The sequence below is a fragment of the Haemorhous mexicanus genome, chromosome 3 (assembly GCF_027477595.1).
Source record: "Haemorhous mexicanus isolate bHaeMex1 chromosome 3, bHaeMex1.pri, whole genome shotgun sequence".
In the NCBI taxonomy this organism is placed as follows: domain Eukaryota; kingdom Metazoa; phylum Chordata; class Aves; order Passeriformes; family Fringillidae; genus Haemorhous; species Haemorhous mexicanus.
Genome location: NC_082343.1, coordinates 107,095,632 through 107,117,376, shown reverse-complemented (window position 1 = coordinate 107,117,376; position 21,745 = coordinate 107,095,632). Strand labels below are relative to the sequence as shown.

The window sequence follows — 21,745 nt, the reverse complement described above, 5'->3', positions numbered from 1 at the left end:
CTCAGGAAGAGGTTAGAGTTCTGCGCCTCAGCAAATTTAAGTGCACCTCAATTACTTACTTAATGCATTTTGCAATAGAAAATCTGGCAGATACATGAAAAATCAAGTTCCTGCAGTGGCCAAAATCAAGTCATTTTCTGGCATCTTACTCAGTTCTGAAGTCAATTCCTATGGAGCTTGATCTTCTTGAATAGAAGTTCAGTACAGGCTTCTATATTTGATCCAGTAATATTTAAAAAAATAAAATAGTCAAACCTCTTTTCAAGGCAAATATTGACATCACAGTGTCTTCGATTCTCCATTGCCCAGCATCTGATTTAGTCACTAGACAAATGAAAGAAAATGAGTGTTCAAAACACTATGGACTACATGGTCCACATGACACTCTAAGGTCCTTGAGCTTCTCAGCACTGCTTGAAACAGAGCAGAGCTAGCTGGCTGCTTAAGAAATCCCTGGAGAGGAGGGGAATGCACAGAGCTGCAGGACTCTGCCAAGCAATGAGCACTGCTCCAGCACACAGCATACACCAGGAAAGCTGCCACCACCAGCAGATGAGCTTTAGAAAAATGAGCTGAAATAGTTGCAATACAGATGCCCAGGTGCAATTCCCACCCTACATCTCTGATGGGCAACACATGGCAGAGAAGAGCACGTCCTCACATCTCCACTGCTCGGCACTTGGAGCAGAGACAGCCCTGGACAGAGACCCAGCACAGCGCCGAGCTGCTGCTCCCACTGCTCCTACCACTGAGGCAGCAGCCCCCAGCAAGGGGCAGCTGTGCTGGCTCTGGGGAGCAGGGGCTTCTGAAGACCACCACAGATGCTTGCTTTGGTGCCCACAAATCAGTCCCTGGGGAAGCCACTGGGGTGGTCTTAACCACAGCAGGATCCCCCTCAGGCACCAGAATTGCTCAGGGTCACAACAGCAGGAGAGGTGGCTAAATGGAACAAAAAGCTCCTGTCCTGCTTACACTTCATCCTGGGACTTATGACTAAAAACCTTTAGGACCTGATAGAGCTTGGCCATGGCTGGATCCTAGGAAAAATACAGGCACAATGGGAATAATTTATTTTAACAAACTAAAAATGTATTGTGCTTTTGGAAAGAAATTAATAAATATTATGCTTCCATGGAGTAAAAACAATATGTACCAATATATTTTCTGCCCCAACTTAAGAAATGGGTTCCCAACTCTAAAATTACATACATGTGTTAGTGAACACAGTTTTACATGTACAGGATTCCTTCATTTATCTAATGTATTTGCAGGTGAAAACTTCACTAACTTATGCAATAGTTCTTACACATTTTTAATACATCTCAACCTGAAGAGCAGCAAATTATAAAAGCTAATTTAATTTAAAAGCTAATCTGTGCAAGATATAAGACTGCTGCAGGGGAAAAAACAATGAACAAATCAAACAATACCCACAAAACAAAAAACAACCCCACTTATCTCACATGTAAAACTCTTTTCCCAGCTTTTTGTCCCCAAATGCATAACACTAGTTGTGTAAAAACTAAACCACTGTATGAGGCATATTTTAAAGCCTCATATAAACAATGAAGCTTTTATGGCATCCTCAGAGCAAAGAATGTCCAAATATGGCTGAGAGTTAAGTACCCTGAGAATCAACTGCTCTTAATGAATTCACTGAAGTTTGTCAGTCCACATTTACCAAGAGAAATAAAGAGAAACGAACATAATTCAACTCATTTTCCTGTACCATTCTCTAAAGATACTGTGTTATAAACATCCTCCATATCTTGGATACTGGAGGCATCTGTTGACTCTTGGTCGCTGACTACAATTCCTACTGAAGAAAGGCTAGAAATGAAGGAGTGCATCTTTTTTGCATAAATATCCCTAATGTTAAAATAGGGTAGGTCATTGCTTTTCTCCTTGCGATCATTGCTGCACTGGTCTCTATCAATAGCTTTTTGCTTTTGGTAGTACTTAGAAAACTTATTGAAAATGATGGTGATTGGAAGTGCTACCACCAGAATCCCACAGATAATGCAGAGGGTGCCGAGCAGCTTTCCAGCAAGAGTGACCGGGTAAGTGTCCCCATAACCAACAGTGGTCATGCTGATGGTTGCCCACCACCAGCAAATAGGGATGCTCTGCAGTTCTGATGAGTCATCATCTTTCTCCACGGAGTAGACAAGCACTGAAAAGATAGAAATCCCAACTGACAGAAACAAAAGCAGAAGCCCAACTTCTTGGTAACTGTGTCTCAAAGTGGCGCCCAAAGACCGCAGTCCTACGGAGTGCCTGGCCAGTTTCAGGATGCGAAATATCCTCATTAACCGCAGGATCTGAACCACCTTCCCCATGTTCTCAATATCTTCACTCTCTTCTTCCTTCGTGTCCACAGCCAGCGTGGCATAAAATGGGATAATAGAGACAAAATCAATGATGTTCAGTGGTTTCTTCCAGAACTTCTTCTGACTTGGAGCAGTGAAGAGCCTGATCACTAGCTCAGCAGTAAACCAGATGATGCATGTAATCTCCACAGCTTCCAGCACAGGGTCTCCAATCTCCCTGTCATTGGCATCCAGCCTTTGAAATTCTGGCATGCTATGAATGCACATGGCCACAATTGATGCCAGAACAACACTCAGGGATGACACGGCAATTAACTTGGCAGACAAGCAGTATGCAGGATTTTCCATCCTGACCCAGATCTTCTTTCTTATTTCACCAAAACACAGATTATCAAACTTTTCGAGCTCTTTGTCAAATATGGATGACTCTTCATTGGAGGAGTCCATACTGTCGTTGCTCTTCTGATCCCAGTCTTTTTCAGGACCTTCCTCTTTCCGTTCTTGGTACCGATTGCTGCAGCAGGAATCAATAAACAGCTCATTTATCCCCCAGTACTCTATTTCCTGGCAGAAGGAAAAGACACAAAGTTCTTCCATAACGTGAAGTTTGCCCGTATAGTAAAAGTTCAGAACATACCGGAACAAGGAAGGATTCCTGTCAAAGTAATATTCCTTGTCTGCCACACTATAATCATCACACAGTTCTAGAATAGCCTCTTCTGAATGGCATTTGAGAAGTTTTCCAAGTCTGGTATGGGGAAATCGGAGCAAGGTGCTTTGATCCACTGATTGCTTAAAGCCACCCACATTCAAATTGATAAGTTCTGCATCTTTGCCAGGTCTGCGGAAAAATTCACCATAAACCATTTTGGACAGACGAGTTCCACTGCTGTTGCCCAATGAGATTACACAGAACCTGAAAGGAACATAAGATATTGTTAGAGCATTTAATTCAGTTTTGCTCTGTGAAATGATGTAAAAAAACAAATAAAAAAAGAAATAAAATTATGAATACCCTTATTCAGCATTTCACAGGTGTAGTTTTAAATTAGTTTGGTTTACAGCTTTAGCAAATTTGAAAGCAGTAGGTTCTGGTTTAGGTCTCCTTTCTACCAGGGTGAAGGAAGACTGCCAAATTCATCTGCAAATCAGTCTCTGGTTTACTAATACACTGAATAGTCACGAAATCCATGTACTTCAATTATGAAAAAAATCTTTAAAGAGAAAACTTGTCAATCAATCAAAACATTTAGGATAAAATTTTTGAGCAGGTTTCTCTCAATTACAGTTTCAGCTGAGTTGTAATTATTTATATGATGTTGCAATTTATAATCCACTAGTTCCAATATTATCTGCTTGAATGTGGACAGCAATTACTTTTGCTGACAATTCATTTACTTCTAGGGTAATCCACATTTCAGTGTTCTGTGCTCTTGAAAACATATCACAACTGCTTTTTGAAGATTTTCTGACTTCAGAACGCTGTTATACATATTTGGGTATCTGCACTCCCTCAGGTATTTGTCTATCTGTCTTCCTACTCACCTGAAGTGTCACAACCCTCTTACAACCTTGGTCAGTTCCAGAAGCAATTCCTATTCTGCCACAGCATAGCTACAACCCCTACAGTAATGCTGAGGAGTTGGAAATGTCATCTCTGGAAACGGAGCTTTCAGAGATGGAACTTCCACAGTAATTCTTCCTCAGCAACTAACTATGGACACCTGCAGATGGACAGAAGGGCATTTAAATGTTTCTGTATTTTACTATAAATTCAGCTGAAAATGAATTCAAAAGCTAGTTAAAGTTACTAGTGAGCAAGTTAACTTTTAAAGAACGGCTTTCTTGCTTTCCTTCCAAGGAGAAGCTGTTGTAAAGCCAAAACTGGCAGTTCTTACACTTGCCATCAGATTATATGTAACTTAAGATCATGAGGAGAGCAAATGTTTTTGATCTCTGACACTTAAACATTCATTGATGTACACTAAACTAATTTATTTCAATTTAGGATGGAAATCAATTCATTTTAAATGTGATGTGATAGTATCAAAATTCTCCTGTCCCAAGAGATGATACCTTATGGTGTCATGCTCAGCATGTAGAGCTGGGGGAAGAAGAGGGAAAGAGAGGTGACACTCAGAGTGGTGGTGTTTGTCTCCCCAAGTCACCATTAAATGGGATGGAGCCCTGCCTTCCTGGGGATGGCTGGACACGTGCCTGCCCATGGAAAGGGGCCAATGAATTCTTTGTTTTGCTTCACTTTTGCTTTACCCATTAAATGCTTTTTATCTCAACCCACAAGTTTTCTCCTTTTACCTCTCTGGTTCCCTGCCCCATCCCACAGGGGGTGGGTCAGCATGGGGTTGAGCTGCCAGTTGAGATTAAATCATGACAACATTGAAAAGATTTTGCACCTTTAGATTTAGTTTGAATGCAGGTATTTGCTAGCTAATAGAGTGGTTGTAAGACACATTTGCTCCAGGCATTTCCCAAGGCTTCAGTTTTTAGGAATCATTAAGAGGTCAAATAAGACCATTGATCTCTCCTCACAGAAGAAGGCCAGCAAGACTCATCTGATAAACATCACCACACTTCACTCATGATCTAGAGCCAATCTCTGTTTTATAGCACTATAAATAATTTTAAAAAGCCATAAATCTGGACTGGGGTGACTGGAAGTCAAAGTATATTAAGACCCAAGAAACCTCTAGTTATTGATTCATTTTAGTCAATAAAATCTTCACTTCTAGCAACTCATTAACATGAGAACCCTGGCCATGTAAGTGAGCACTATAAAAACCAGGCAAGATCTCAGATCATAGAGTCACAGACCAATAGAATGGTGAGATCAGAAGGAACCTTAGAGATCATCTCATTCCCACCCTCTCTGACAGGGCCAGGGACACCTTCCACTAGACCAGGTTGCTCAGAGGTCCATCCACTCCAACCTTGAACAATTCTGGATGAAGCAGGATGAAACATCCACAGCTTCTCTGGGCAACCTGTGCCAGTGTCTCACCAGGCCCACAGCAAAGAACTCCTTCCTAATATCCAATCTAAATCTACCCTCCTTCAGCTTAAAGCCATTACCTTCCTGTCTGGGGGCACTTCTGATCATGACAAATAATGACAAATACAAAGCGAGTTTTACTCAGAAATAACTAGGGCAAGAACTTAGTGCTCAGCAAATTCTTAGTACACTAGACTGACTTACAGTTGAGACAGCAATATAAAACCAAATTGATGATGCAGATTATATTCATAATGGCACCTTCATGAAATTGCTCTGTATAATAAATTCAGTGGGCAATATCTTACTGCTTTATTTTGAAGGTACTGTAGTCATAATTTGTGCAAGATACAGAGAGAAAGTGGATCTTGCTCAGTAAGATGGACCAGAACCTGCTTAATGTTACTACTATTAAGGGATTTTTACACTACAGAAAGAATGTACAGGAAAGATTCATAATAACTGTGTCAAGAGGAGCTTGATCACCTGGAGAATGTGTTGTTTGACTTGCAGAGACTCTGACTCCAGAGCCATGGACCAGGACATTGTTCAGCCAGTTACCATCAGAACAACTTTAACAAGTGACTCAAGCCACAGGGCAATGACCACAGAGGGCAACTTCTGTCTCAGCACAACGTGCTCTCTACTCAAGGAAACCCTTCACTCACTCAGGAAACTTTTCTTCCTCAAGGGTAAAACTGCTCAGCTGGAAATGGTATTTTCCTGGAGTGCCAAGGCCTGTGTCATGAACATCCTAAGAACACAGAACTACCACAAACTTTGCAAATCTCAACTTGAAGTGCAACATTAACCTCTCTGACCTTCTTCAAATATAGATAACATAATAAACTGGAAACCATTCCAAATCACACAATTCTTGCCCTGGAGAGAGTATAAGAGAACAAATAAACACATAACAGATGTTAGTTACTTGTTTGCTTTAATTCCTTCAGCTGTTTCAAGGAGCTACTGGCTAAGAATTCATATAGAATAGAAAATGAAAAGAGACACAGAAGAAAGATGGTAACTGGAAGAATGAACATTATTTTCCAAGATAACGAAAAAAACCCCCAACAAATAGAAGTTCCAAATGTTAAGCTTCAGGGCTAAATAAAAGCCAGTCATAAGGAAAGCTGTGTGAAAAGGATACCAACTTTAGAATAAAAAACAGAATGACAGGATCTTCCCAGTCCCATTTGGAGATGGGCTCTAGCCAGTGCTTCTGCAGTCACACATTGTTGGTGAGGCCACAGGCCCATTGTCTTGGAAGGGGAGTTGCAAATTTCTGGGCTTTTAGCACGCTGTGAAATCCCTAAAGCTCTCAAAAGAGGAGTCACGGAGACAGTTTGCAGATACAGTCCCTTGGAGACAGCTATGCCACAGATGTGTAACACATCCCAAAGTGCTGTGGTTTCCAACCTCCTCTGGAACAAACCACTGAGAGATTTTTAGTGACCACATGGATCCCCATACTACACATTTATTTGTCAGCAAAGTTCCTCTTTCTCAGTTATGTTTTGCATAGTATCTACACAAAGTCCTCGTTCTCTGTGAGGTCCCACAAGCTTCCGAACATTTTTTTTGATGTGTTGAATTTTTAGCACGGTACAACCTTGACTACTGGTAACTCCAAACTGGGGCAGTTTCATCTTTTGTAAGCATTAATCTGTGATTATCCAGGCACAAGAGAAAGGAAGTTGAACTGGTTTACAATGGTTGTGCTCTGCTACTTAAAACACTCAAGGAGAGCACATGCCTACAGATTTTCTACCAACTTCCTTCATGGCTATGTTGTCTTAGCCTCACCTCCTCCTTCCTGCACAGTTACACTCCATAAACCTCTCAAGATTAAGTTCACATTTTAGCAGGGTTTCCTCTAGGTTGAAGGACATGAATTAAAGGGCCTAGTCCTGCTCACAGCGAAGTCACAAGGGATGTAACACTGATGTGAACCTGAAAGGACACGCAAATCCTGGTAACTCTACTAAGTATTTCCAGAGCTCAAAGACATTTTTTTCCCCAAGGAATATGATGATCTTGGTAGATTTCCATTTTAGGGTTCCAAACTCAGGAAATTCAGCTGTGAGTAAATTCCCTCTAAAGAATCTGACTTTGACACTCAGCCATGCCCAGGAAGCAGATTTTGTCTCCTAATGATGCAGACAAACACCTGGGCTGTTATGTCTGCTAATTTCCCGACAGTTAAGAGCTTCTACCAATCATCCAAGCTACACACGTGCAGGTTTTGACACCCAAGTACTTCTAAAATGCTGTGGATAACAAACCATATCAACCTTCAGCTCAGGATCAACATTTCACTGATTTTTTAAGTGTTTGAATTTCTCCACTCATCATAGGGCAAATACTTGTCTAATGCACCACCTAGAAGTGCTGTCTACATTTTCTGACTCACTGAGCAGAGAAAAACATTTAAATGCATGTATAATTTACTTGATCAATCACAATTAGGGATTTGGACTGAAATCCAGTTACCATGACTTAAGTTGTTGTCTGTCAGCTGGGCAGTAACAACTGCTTTAGCACACTTAATTAAGCCTGGAAAAATATAAGGTACTATTGGCACAGCCTCTTTCACTGTGATATAAGCTGCAACACTCAACTAGTTGTAATACTTGAAACAGTTAAGTTAATTGTAAAGTCATTCACAGACTATGAACTTTAAAAAGTCATCTAGCACAAACAGCAAGACTACCTGAAGAAACCACTTTGAGGTTACAGACACTCTGTGAGGCAAAGAGGATAAATTAATCTGCTAAATTATTTTCTCAGCTGTAATTTTTTTTTTTTGTATTCCAATGGCAGTATCATCCTTTATCCAGATTATTGCATTAAAATGCCATGAAAATAATAGAGTTATGCAACTACATTTCTTTTAAAATTGATTCAGTACAACCTCCCAGAAGACCTCAGGTAAATAAAGTTTGAGTTTAATTTTGTTCTGATGCTGCTCCCATGTAAGCCTACTTGGGTATCTTCACCCCAGTACAATTCTACTGTCACCAGGCTGTTCCAGAAACTGAGCGTGTGCCAAATGTTTGTGCAACTTTGCAATACAATGAAGATCAGAAAGAGATGCTCATCATTTGCAAACAACTATAGCTGTTAGAAGCACTACTGACATTCAAATGTAAAATTACTCAAATATTCTTACCATTTTATTTAAATATTCATACCTGTCGAAAAAAAAGGTCTTCAAATATATGGGCTTAAAAAAAAATCACCTCCTCCAAAAGACTGATAAGGAAGAAATAAAGCTGTTACAACTGAGAGTAAAATAACACAAGCAAGAATAGAAGAAGCATCTCCAGCCCACGGTTCCCACCACTCAGGCAGGCACAGGTTTTTGGGGGTGAATCCCCAGAGGTGGGGTCCACCTCTGCCATGACTAGATAAGCAGCCTATAAGAGTAGTGCTATAAGGTGTGTAACTTTCATGGGACTCATACAACGTAAAATGAATCCTCCCAAAGTGAAATTCTGCTATTTCCACTACGAGGATGAGAGGATATGCCAAGGGTTGGATATGAGAAAGGGGCAAGGGAAAACACACCAGCTGCAGCCTGCACATGACAGAAGCTTCTTGGGAATGCAGTATGTGATCTGAACTCCTTTCTCATACACATAAAGAACAAGTAGCAACACCTAATACCACCCAGTTATCAGAATGTCACCTTGCAAAATGATTAAAGTAAAAAAAAAAAATTTATTCTCTCTCTGACTTGAAAAGGCCCTGGAGATAACACACATTATGAGAGTTAACAAGGCTTGCCCCTTGCAACATTCCCAAAGGCTCTGCAATTTATATTCTGTTCATATAAATTAAAAGATCATTATCCGCAGCTAAGTGGAAGTGACAGATTAAAATGTGCTGGCTTGAAAACCAACCTGTAAATCCCCACCACTGAAGCACAGTTAGAATGCTGCAGTTACCAAACCTGTTCCAGGGACATCTGACCACACTAAGCACTTCCTTGTGTTCTATCGGCCCAAGGGCTGAAGTTCACAGAAATATTTGAGAAGACACCAAAGGCATTGTTAGAAGGAGGTCAGCAATGCTGTGGTTGATGGCAAAATAAATTGTTTCTCTCCAGGTTATTTTGGCAATAATCTTGCTTGACAGGTCATATTAATGGCACCCATCAAGAGCACAGCCTCAAAACACAAAGTACTATCTGAAGTGGACATTGCAACTGGTAGGTCTAGGTATCTCTGTAACAAGCACAATTTGTATGGATCCCTTCCCCAGATTATTTTTTTGTACCCCATTTTCCACTGAGTTCTCCATTTTTTTCCTTTCAAGTTCTCCTCCAGTGATCACAATGAACATAAGATCCTATTGTTACACTTACTGGGGTAATTTGTGGTACCACTAGTTGTCAAAAATATTTGATACATGATCCCAACGTCAAACACTTCCATATAGGAAAAAATTATGCAGACTAAAAATATATCAAAATACTTCTTAAAAATAATTCTGCATTCTCCATCATTGATTAGTCTAGAATCTAAGAAGATCCTCGGTGAAACTGTAATTCACTTATAAATGTTGTTTGATTTTGAAAGGTTACCTACCTAAGCAAGGAAAATAATGCAGATACCCAGACAGAGAGAGCAGTGTCCCTGAAGTCACACAGCAGATCAGCTCCCCACAAACAAGCCCACATCCCCCTCTCACCATTACCTCCTTCACACTCTCCCCAAAAGCTATCACACACCACTACAGGTACTGGTACCCTGAGACATGTGGGCCCAGAGCCAGCAGTCAAATGCATTCTGACAGTTCAGCTAATAAAAAACAACAAAACCAACAATATTTATTTCTAGCATAGAAAATCTAAATGCCATTTCTCTATTTACAGTGCAGTTTCAATGTCCATGGTTGTACTGAGGGGCTGTGATGGCAGAGGTGAGAAACTGCCCCATCTATCCCAACACAACTCCTCCAGGTCTAACTTAAAGGGATGAACAATTAGACATCTTTTCTCTAATACACAAGTCTATGAACTATTGAAGACTTTCCTGAGTTTTTAAGGAGAGAGTTAATGGTTCACAAGCACAGTGGCAAATTATACACACACAGAGCTATAACTCTTCCACATTTAGAAAAGGAATGCTGACCTTGGTGCAAGTCAGAATATTCTTATCTCACGTGGAAGGGGTACAGAGTGTTCTCATTGCCAGGAAGATTGATCTGATACTCAAAATCTTCTGTTTGTTTGTCCATCCTACATTTTCTGACTGCAAAGTAAAACTAGTTATCCTCATTTCTCACTTTGGAGTCTGAGGACCTGTCCTCCTATTCCTAGGACAGATGGCAGAGCTGCTGATCATTTCTGCTCTCAGATTATCTCTTCCCACTCCTAAATTCTTTACTTTTTTTTTTTTTTTTGGAAGTAAGGTAATATTTTTAAAGGACACAAATCCAATCACAACAGTCAATTTCACTGGGTGAAAAAGTTGTTCTGAACAACCTAAAATCTATGCACCACATAAAGTAGGACTTCTCCTCCTCAAACTAGGAAGAGACAATAACAAACACCAGGATTATGCTGCAACACATTACAGCAGTAAAAACTGTAAGGAGACCCTAAACCAGTCCTGTCTGTGCTACCAGCAACACCTTCACTAGCAGCAGCCACAGGAGCAGCAGAGCTAAAAGGGAAATTCAGCTGCACTCACCTGGCTACCCATTTTAATTCCATTATCCCTTTATTCTGTAAAGTCCTGGCTTTGGGATAAGGTGCTTGAACAAAAAAATTCTCTCGCTGCAACACTGCTCTGGGTGTACCTCAGCCCATTTGTTGGAGTCTTTTTAATTTATTTAGAAATAAGATGTTTACATTAGTAACATACCACTGAATATAGAAAACAGGCTCAGAATAGACCCTGAAGAGTAATATAATTCAGCTTCTCCCCCTCCTCAAGGCAGGATCAGCTACTTCTAGACCAATTTTGGCAGATGTTTATTTCATGTCCCACGATAAAGCCTCTCCAGAGAGGTTGTGGAATCTGGTCCTGTGCTTGAATGCCCTTGTTCTCCCAAAATTATTTTCCTATCATCTACTTAAGCACACTGTGCTGCAGTCTGGGCCCATGGATGTGTACATGTCCAGCAGATTTGGAATGGGATGGAGTCACTGAGGATGGACAGCAGAAACAGACTATCTACAAATTTTCCACAAGTCAGGTCCTTCCTTTGCTATATATTTAATTTTACTTGCCAGTCTAAGTAGATAAAGTTACATTGTATTTATTTTTTAATGTTTTTAAAATATTCTATTAATTTCAGAGATAAACAAAGGTTTTCTTGACCACAGTGAAGTTCTCCAAGATATTCAGAGTCTCTCAGGCAACAAGAACACAAGCAATTGTTATTGTGACTATTCTGAGTGAAACCTTCAACTGAAAATCTGTAAAATCACTTGTGTTTGCAGCATGTTAATCTCACTAAAGCAGTCAGTACTGTTCAATATAAATTCTCTTGACCCCAGACAACTCTGAAGCAGAGCTCCAAATCTCACTTACATGTAAGTTCTGCAGTCTGCTGTGATCCAACATTCACTTTCAAAGCATCCAAGTAACTTTTACAATGTGCTAATATGCATGACTTGAGGCCACAGGCTAAGGAAGGATACGTGGAGGCAGCTGGAAAAAATATCTGCAAGGGACATAGGGTTCAGAGCCACACTGCAAACCTCATCCACACTGAGGCCTCCAGAAGCCTCCATTTCTTGGAGCACTCAGATTTTGGTACTTGCTCACTGCTCCTACGCTGGACATCGTTTGGTTACACCACTCCTCTTGACTTTCCAGGTAGCACAGCAAATTAATTTGTAGTGAAAAGATCCTTTGGTGGTCCTCTTGTCCCACCCAGTGTCAAAGCTGGTTCAGTGAAAGAAGGCTGTTCAGGGCCAATTGGTTTTTTTTAACTTCTCCAAAATTTCCCAAACTCTCTGGTGACCTGGTCCAGCCGGACCCCTCTTATGGGGAAAGTATTTCTCCTAAAGCCTAGTTAGACACTCATCTGCTCCAATCTGGGTTCAGTGACTCCTTCTGGGGACCTGCTCTAGCACCTCCTGTGCTACAGCCTTGCTGACAAAGCCCAGGTGGCACCTGGTCCTCACTGTGAGGGCACAGTGCTCACTTGAGCTCTGCATGCTGCCTACCCCAATGCCCGTGTCCTTCTCTAGAGAGCTGCTTTCCATTCAGTCAGCCCCCAAAACGCTGGATGGGGCTACTTCATCTCAGGTGGAGCTTCTCCAGGATGCTGACAGCCCTTTTAACAGCATCCCATCAGTCAAACAGTGTATTATTAGTCATCTCAGTCCTTAAAATCAAAGGTGCTTTCCCTGTTTAATTCAGCCAGGCTGTGCCCACAAAGTATTCAGCAAGAAAGGACATTTGCCAGAAAATGTGTGAAGCAAGTACATGACAGGCTAAGACATAGAACTGCATCACTGCACCACTGTTCAACTGAATATTCACAGAAGCTGAGGCATTTCATTGCACACAAAAAGGAACAGCCAGCAAGTCAGTTTTTTAACAAAATAAGTATCAGTCCTAACCAGTGCAACTCATTTCAGCAGTTGTCAGTATTATTACCCATTATTTTTTCAGGAAGTGTTAAGTAGACACCATCACCTGGATTTACATCTGCAAAGTAATATCACACATTGGCACAATTTGTAAGGTACTGGGGGTGCTGTGTGTGTGGGCTGGATTCTGGCTAGTACATGTGTTTGCACAGCCCATAACAATACAGCCCTTTAATCAACTCAAAGGCAGACCTTATAAAATTACTCTGGTGCCATTTTCTCTATTGTCTTCCAATGGCAGAAAGTTTGGAACAGATATAAAGCCAAACCAGATTAGAAGAAATTTCAGAAGTCACAGTCCAGCCCTTTCTCTTGTTACTTCTCCCACCTTTTTTTTACAAATATATTTTTCTAACTTTTAAGATGATCCACATAAATGTCCAAAGAGGGAAAAATGAAGGTGTGTGGCTGCATAAATCCTAATCCCACAAAATTAAAAGATGTTTTGTGGAAGACTTTAACAAGACAAGGGATTTCTTAGGTTTTTGCCTGGGCTAAACTTCAGCTAGATAGATTCATAAACTCCCACAACAAGCCCCCAGGATTTTGAAGGCACCACACACCAAGAGGTCCAGAGGAATATCTGAGATCCTACCTACATGTCTCCCAAGAAAGAATTGGAGTTAATTAAGCATATGCAGTGCATTGGAAGAAACTAAGAGCAAAACAGATTTGGGTGTTGTTGGTAGTTTCCCTTTATAAGCTGCTGCTGGAAGCAAAGCACCACTGAACATCACTGTAAGCAAAAACTTGTTTGGCCTTAAGGGCAGTGTTAATCTAAAGCTCTCTAGAAGGAAAAGAAGATACTTGAAATTATACTTTTTCTTTCTGTCTGCTTTTGAATGAGATACTTCAGTATGTGCTCAGTAAAACTCTGGAGAGAAAAATGACAACTTCTGCCTCTCACTTCATTTGTGAGGCAGTTTTACTACAGCCCTCAGACTTAGTATCTGAATATATAAACCCTTGATATCAGCTGAAATCAGTAATACTTATCTAAGAGAACATGTCTGATTGCCTAAGACCCGAGTCTCAGGACCAGGAGCTTTTACAGGTGTCAGCTGAAACTCAGACCAAATTTTCCAGAGTCCAAAGTTTTCAGACAGAGTTGAGTATTTACAAACAAAAGGAGATTTTTCAAGTCACGTTGGACTTCTTTCAAGCAAATGAATAAAACTGTGCTTGGGTATTGCCTCAAACCAGGGCTTTTGCTCAGCTCCAAGGATAAGTGATAGCCTAAGAAGACTGAAACACATCCCCTGCCTATAGGAGTTACAGAAGACCTCAGAAAAGACTGGCTTCATGGTCAGGAAATGGATGGAGCATCCCAGAGAGCCAGGAACAAGCACTTCCCCAGCAGCAAGTGCCTGCAGATTAAGCCTTTCTCACTTTCAAGGTTCACAGGTTTCAATGAGAATCCACAATAACTCTTATTTGAGCACCAAACATGCTATGAGCTAATTTTCCCTTTGTTTTGTTCTTTTCTGTCATTGCAACAAATTAATCAAAGTAAATGGGAAAAACTTTTCTCTGCCTGGCCTAACATCCAGCAAACTAAAACAAAATCATGACTCCATGAAAAGAACAGCTTACAATGAGAACATAAACACCATTACTGTTTCCAGACTAATAGCACTGAGCTAAAACACCACCAAGAACTCATTCTATCCCCCTTGTCCAGCTCAAGCTGTTACCAATTTCATGGGTGAATTAAAAGAGCAGTATTGATCTATGCTGGCTGCCCTTTTCAGAGCAAACATTGCACTGGACAGGAAGACACACAGATCTTCTCAGCTTAAGAAGAATATACAAGGCAGCATCATTTTCAGCAGCTTATTCAAGGGAAAAGGTGTCTGCCCCTAAAATGTCATGCTGAAACCATCATTCAATGCTTGTCACTAGCTACAGCTAAAGCATGGAGGGCTGATTTACATTTGTGCTGCAGTAATGAGTGAGCTGTTTTCAAAATGAAAACCTAACTTATGGCTCTATTTGCTCTTCTCTCAACGGGCAATAAATGGAGTTCATAAAATTACCAAGGAGCTTTGGAATCGTAACCCAATTAAATCAGCAGTAACTGACTGAAATAACTGAAGAATTTTATATATATATATATATATATATATATATATATGATAAAGCCTTCAATAAAAAGGAGTCTTCTTTGCCCCATATCCAGTCTTCCACATACACAGTCTTCCACCACCCCTGTTTTAAACGTACTGATTGATAACAATTGTCCACAAAATTAATATTGTATATTTATAATTGCATCTCACAAACTATGAGGGCGATTCCTCTCTCACTGAAGCCAGGAGTGAGAAGCCCCTTGCTCCCTGTAACACACACCACCATGGGAGCAAAAAGGTTTTAGAGCTGAAGCCTCCACAGCAGTTAACACCAGGGGAAGCAGCAACAGCTCTTGTCTGCTCAAGGAGAGAGGGGGTAGAAAAGAAGCAAAGAGCATGGCAGAGCAATCAGAAGTGCTTCCAATTTTTATGAAACTAAACAGGCTATGTTGTAACTCCTCCATGCAAATCAAAGCTGTTATAGATTTTTCCTGAGTTGATTATCTGCCTCCCACAGGTAACATGCCTGTACTTATTTGAACATCAACAGTCAATTTGTTAGGCTAAAACAAAAAAACAGAGAATATGAAACTGTATATGGGGCACAAAATTGCCAATAGTAAGATTGATGTACAAGATAGTTTTTGTCCATAAATCTCACAGCACTTTATTAAGTGCTGTGAGGCAGATGCCTTGAGCTCCATGCTTTGGAAGCTGCACCTGAGACTTGAGATGTGACCTTCTCAATGTCATGTAGCAGGTCAATGTGCTCTACTTCAACATTCCCAAGTCCATGAAGTCTGCCATTGCTTTGAGGAGAAGACAAGCAATCCTCTGCACAAGTTGAGCCCTGAGCCTGTCATTAGAGTAGCACTGAGCTAGAATGATTAAACACGTGAAAGAATCAACCAGTTTTTAAGATACCAGCTGGCATCTAAACTGCTTGCCCAAGGTGATGAACAAAGGACAAAAATGTAAAAAAGGAAGAAAAAGGAGGAAGCAAAATTCTGCCTCAGATCATAAATAACCTGTCCTCCTTAAACCATCCACACTCCATTTTATCCATGTGGCCTTTGCTGGTTTTTACTGACAGACTGGTAAGACTAAAAAAACTCAAAAAAATGGGAAAAAAGAGAAGTTAATTTCTTAGCCTTTACCCTGTTCAGAGCATACACAGCTCCAGCTGCACAGGTGCACCCCAACAACTCACAGGGCCAGAAGGGAAACTGCATCTCTTGCTGCTGGCACAGGTGAGGATGGTGCCAGGCTGCCCATCTGCCACCATCTGCCCATGGATTGGTTCTGGGTTCACAGTCCAGCAGCTCTGCCTGTCCAAGATCAACCTTTAAGACAAAAACCTGCCTGGAGGAGATGGCAACAGACACTGAGCAAGCCAAAGTCAGGCTGATGTCTGCAGCCAGGGCAGGTGGCTGCTCTGAACCCAAGGGAGTCTGAAGGGCTGAGCTGTAGTGGCCTCTCCTGGAGCCCCCTCCCAGAAATTCCTCAGCAGCTATGAGAGCTGGTACACCAAGACCCCTCACCTCAGTCCCCACTCACCTGTCAGAGATGGGAAGGCAAAATGGGTAAGACACCTTAGTGTGAAGGGCAAGAAGATGACCTGGAGAGTTCGTGGATAAAAGAAAGGAGAAGAGAAATTCATGCTATGACTAGGGAGATCAGGAATACCCAGAGGACAGACAGCAGGGACAGAAACAATTTAGAGAGGGCAAAATGAGTGAACCCCTCCACACCTTTATACCAACATTACCAGCACACAGAGACCAACATGTTTACTCCAGACTTACCTGAGGTCTTTACTCAAAATGCACAAAATCGAGGTCTCAGGCTTTACCTGTAACACAGCAAATGGCCCCAAATGTGCAGCAAAACAAGCAGAACAAGAACAGTGACCACAATGGGACCTTCTAATACGAATCATAAAGCTCATCTTGCCAGAAAACAAATGTCTCTTGAAAATTACTGTGGAATGAGCTCCCTCAGAAACTAAGGACCAACACAGTCAACATGATCTCCCTCTGCAAGAGAGATAAATATTCTAGAAGTCATCTCCTTTAAAACAGAATGAAAAAACAAAAGAAAACCATTACAAGCAACTGTCACATACAGAACACCCTTGCAAGAAAAACGAGCCAGTTATCCACAAATGACAGATGACAGCAGTTTGACACACTGCTGTTAGGACGTCAGGTACAACATGAATGAGACAAGACGAGCAGAACACATTCACATAAAATGGAAAGTACAGTAATAAGGAAAGAAGCATCAGTAAAATATGGGAAAATGAAAAGGACCAGAAGGAAATGAGGTATAAAAAAGAAAAAATGGTAAAGAATGGAGCAACATACTGAGGTAGCATACTGAAGCAGACGATCCCCTGGCATTAACTGGTGCAGAACCATTGCCTGGAACAGGTCAAGGACAGTTTCAGTCAGCTGGGGATTTGGTCCTCCACACAGAACCAGGCAACGTCAATGACAGCATCCTGCCTGGTTTCCTTGGGGTGCCTTCCCCCTCAGAAAGTGAAGAGGCAACACAGGAAGAAAGTAAGATGATGCCATAAATTAAAAGGCAAGGCTTAACAGAAATAAAAAAATAGATGAAGAACAAGAAATAAAAACAAAGGGATGGGGCAAAGGCAAGATAAAAAGAAAATATACACAGATTAGTGGAGTACATTTTATTTATTCATGATCTCTGTTTTATTATGTGTCCTTGGCAGATGTCCCACAACTGAAAATTTGCAAGGCAGATATTGATGCGAGTTTAGAGACTTGAGCCTTGTTTCTAGTCATTAGCCTTGGGCAGATCTTTTTAATATATGTGCCCCAACAGGAAGTAAACAAGTTCCTTAAATCAAGACTCTTTGGACAGGAGACATGCTGCAAACAAATGGGCTTAGACAGGGGCTCCAGGAGGTAGGACCAAAAGCACGGTCTCGACCTGGTTTCAAGTAACCAGGCTGAAGGTCAGGCTGCTCATACAGATATTGCCTGACAGGATACAGACTGCTCTGACCAACTCACACCAGACCCTGCCTTGCACACACCCTCCCTGCTAATCAGCACTTATTTCACCTGAGAGATGTGGGCTCAGCCTGCCCGGCTGGCAGGACAGGGATGCCAGCAGCCACGGCAGTGGTGGCAGCGGTCTCTGGAGCCATCCCAGCAGCAAGGCAGGACAGGGCAGGACAGGGCAGGACACATGTCCAACACCAGCCTGGCCAGGGCCCAGCCAGAACAAAAGGCACACCTCTGGCAGAGGCACTGGTGCTGAGTGCAGAAAGCTCAGTGCCTCACTCCCCAGGCAGGTTTAAGGTGCCTCTGCAGCTCGGCTCAGTCACTGCAGAACTTGTTTTGCACTGAGGCTGAGTGGTCTTGGCACTGAGTGTGAGCAGTTGATTTTATCCTGCCTGTGGCTGTAATTGCACAGCTGAGGTGATACTGGTGGCCAAACACCAATTTATCATCTTTTCAGGTTTAAGGTGGTTTTATTCTTCTTGCCCTGGGAAAGTTGCTAAGTCCTAGAGAGGTTGAGCAAAGAACTGCTCCTCCTTCAGGACCTCTCTGTTTCTACAAAGGACATTCTAGTGAAACACCTGACCTCACCTGTCCCAGGAACAATTCCAGGGGTCACACTGCAGTTTGTATCAGCTCAGCTGAAAGCTGATTATTGATTTTCTTTTGCCCTCACTCACAAATAGGAAGTTGAAAGGCTGCTACAACTTCTGTGGGTTGCCTTAGTGCTGAGACAGGTAACAAGACATAGACCTTTACAGACAAGGAAGAAGGTCTCTAAAAAAAGAGCTTTAATGTGCTCTGCTATGAATACATATAGATTTACTCTTTTTTTAATTGCAAGACCCTCTCAAATCTGTCCAGACAGTATAAAGTAGACCTAACAGACAAGTAAAGAACCATGATTTAGGAAATCTGATATTATTTCTAGACTTTCCCCATACTTTAATTCCTGAAATTGAAATATAATCTAATGATACTGTGCCTCTTTTTAAAGAAAACTGTTTTGAAATTTACAGCTAAGAAGCAGCCTTGTAAAAACTAGGTATGACTACTGTCAATTAAAGTTCTTTTATCATCATTTAGCTACCTAGCTATATTTAATTAATTTACGCAATTTCAGAACATAAAATCATTTTTGTCTACGCACAGTGCTATCTCAGTAGAAATTCAGATACAGAAACTAAAAGGTTTCTTCCTTACAAGCCTTATAATTGCTTATAATTCCCCCAAATGACTACTGCTGCAATGGGCAGCTTCCCCCCAGCAGCAGATATTAAATACATCATGCAAAGTTGAAAAGTCACCTCTACTTCATGGCTTAGGATATGAACTCAGATCAATTCCTACCAACACTGTAGTTTATTTAACCCTAACTGATTCGAAGAGAGAAAGACTTTGGGAAATGCTGCAATTTTGACTGAAGAAAGTAAGAATGAGTGGTCCAGGACCTGTCTCTGAAAATGAGATCTGCCCAAGGTATCCCAAGTCAGACACCCAGAACTTGACTCATACACCCCCTCTGAAACTCCTGGCTCCCCTACAAAAGGCATGCCTGCTCCCTCCGTCCCCTCAGGACGGCAGCTTGAGTGCCTTGTGCCATCTATTGGCCTAGACCAGTGACAGGCGCCCGGAGGAGAACTTTAATTCTGGGAAAGCAACTGTGTTAAAAGGAATCTGTCGGCAGATCTGTAAATTCCGCTAATGGAATCAATACACTGCCGCTGCTCAGATCTTGAGGTCTACCTTGCCCAGCAGACACCCTGAGTTCAGCTCCCAGAATAACCAGCAGCTGTGCTTTGCATTAGGCAGATGAAAAATAGTACATAGCGATCTCGCAGGCAAGAAAATCTAGAAAATAAGCAGAGAGAATTTTCGCTGTCCTACACATGAACATTAAAAAGCCATTCATAAAAAGAGAAAGTTCCTTCAAAATCCATTTAGTTCTAAAATCTCGTTGACTATCCCCAACTTAGTAAAGTCTACTTTAAACCAGACGCGCAAAGTGAGGAAACTTCTTCCACGTTTCCTTAGCCACAGAAGCTACTGTAGCCATTCACGGCTGCTTAAATCTAACTTACTTTTCAACCTGAACGAGTTTCTAACAGACAAGGCAATGCTGTGCAATGCGAAAGGATTCAGAGGCATCGCTATTGATCCTCTCCCGCGGAGGCCATTACAAAGCAGCCGCGGAGATCGGGCACGACGCGTCCCCTCCAAGGGACAGAGCGGTGCCCGCGCCCCCGCTCCGAAGCCGCCTCCCCGCAGAGGGGCTGCACGTCCCGAGCCGGAGCTTCGGGGCAAGACTTCGGCGGGGCAGCGAACGCGCCGAGGCTCCCCCTCCCCAGGTGGCTTCCTGTGCACTCTTCCTCCTCCTCCTCCTCCTCTTCCTCCCCCGACTGTCTGCCCCGCAAAACGCAAGGAGAAGACACCGCGCCGGACTCCGCGCTGTCCCCTCCGAGCCGCAGCCGCTCCCCCGGGGCCGCCCCGCCGCAGCCGGGGCAGCGCTGCCTACCTGGAGCCGCGGCCGCCGCCGGCCGGCCCAATGCGCTCCGCCAGCTCCGCGGGGCCGCCCGAGATGGGAGGGGAAGGCGGGCGGCGGCAGGCGGGCTCAGCCGAGTCCCCTCCCCGGCCCCGGGCATCCCCCGGCCCCGCTCCCGTCGCGGCGCGCAGCGGGTCGGGCGGTGCTGCGCCCCTGGGGTCCCGCAGCTCCCTCGGGGGCCCCGCTCCGCTCCCCGTGGTTCCGCACCGCGCCCGAGCGGTGCCGCTTTGCCTCCGGGGGGTCCCGGTCCGCTCACGCCCGGGCGGTCGGTGCTCCCCACAAGTCCCGCTCCACGCCCCGGGGATCCTGCTCTGTGGCGGAGTTCCACCCCCACGGTTTCCTCTTCTCTCCCGGAGCGTTCCCGCACTTCGCCCGTCGGTCCCGCACAGCACCCCCGGCGTCTCGCCCCGCGCCCGGGGACGACCCGCTCGGTTCCCCGGGGCAGTCCCGCACCCGCCCGGACCCCGCGCCCGGAACACGCGTGCGGACCCGGCTGCGCCGCTACCCCGCGTCGCCACCTACCAGGCACGCCCAGGCAGTCCCCGCTCTCCCGCGGCTCGGGCGAGGCGCGGAGGGGGCCGCCCGTGCCGAGGGGCGATGCTGCCGAGGCGGAGGAGCTGGGCCGGCCGCTTCCCGCCCGGGGCTGCGGCGGCGGCGCGGAGCGAGTGCCGGCCCTGCCGCCCGTGCCGCGCTCTGGGCTGCGGGGCTCGCCCCGTCCCGCTTTTGAGCGGCGGCGGGGCCGGCACTGCGCGCTGAGCTGTCAGCGCCGAGGGATTGATCTGCCATCGATTCCCAGCCCGTGTGCTGAAGTGGCACATACGCGGCTTGATTAGCTGGCGCTGCAGCCTGAGATGCGGAGTGTCCTCCGCACGCTGCAGGGGGAAGTAATTTGTTTTCCGTGTTATGCCCCGAGTAGTTGTCTGCTTGTGTCAGGGCTCAGTTCTGCCCGAGTTAAAGTCAGAGGGCAATGGGAAGCCAGGCCAGCTGCCAGTGTAACTCGAAAGCACAGCTGCGACAGCGTTCCACGATTAAACATTTTGTCTGTTTCAGTGGTGTCGTTTTGCAAATTGCCGATAATGATCGGGGAGGTTTATTCCTTCTTTACAAATTTTGACACGATATGAAGTATTTTCTGCACTTTTGC

At 43.5% G+C, this 21,745-nt stretch overlaps 1 protein-coding gene across 2 annotated transcripts; it reads right to left on the bottom strand.

Moving 5' to 3' along the window:
- Positions 1–1,067: 1,067 nt before the first annotated feature.
- KCNS3 (potassium voltage-gated channel modifier subfamily S member 3) lies at positions 1,068–21,244 on the bottom strand. Of its 2 annotated transcripts, none has more exons than XM_059842924.1 (2): positions 21,124–21,244; positions 1,068–3,246 (listed from the first exon to the last, which is right to left on the bottom strand). In XM_059842924.1, exon 2 carries the CDS (start codon positions 3,195–3,197, stop codon positions 1,716–1,718), a length of 1,482 nt encoding a protein of 493 aa, XP_059698907.1. In that variant the 5' UTR covers positions 3,198–3,246; positions 21,124–21,244; the 3' UTR covers positions 1,068–1,715. The 2 variants fall into 2 exon arrangements, with proteins under 2 accessions (XP_059698907.1, XP_059698906.1); XM_059842923.1 differs by lacking the exon at positions 21,124–21,244 and adding an exon at positions 20,575–20,638.
- Positions 21,245–21,745: the final 501 nt, after the last annotated feature.

What these genes read in the sequence shown, in the direction of transcription:
- KCNS3 (XM_059842924.1), bottom strand. Translation starts at nt 3,197, where the DNA reads ATGGTTTATGGTGAATTTTTCCGCAGACCTGGCAAAGATGCAGAACTT.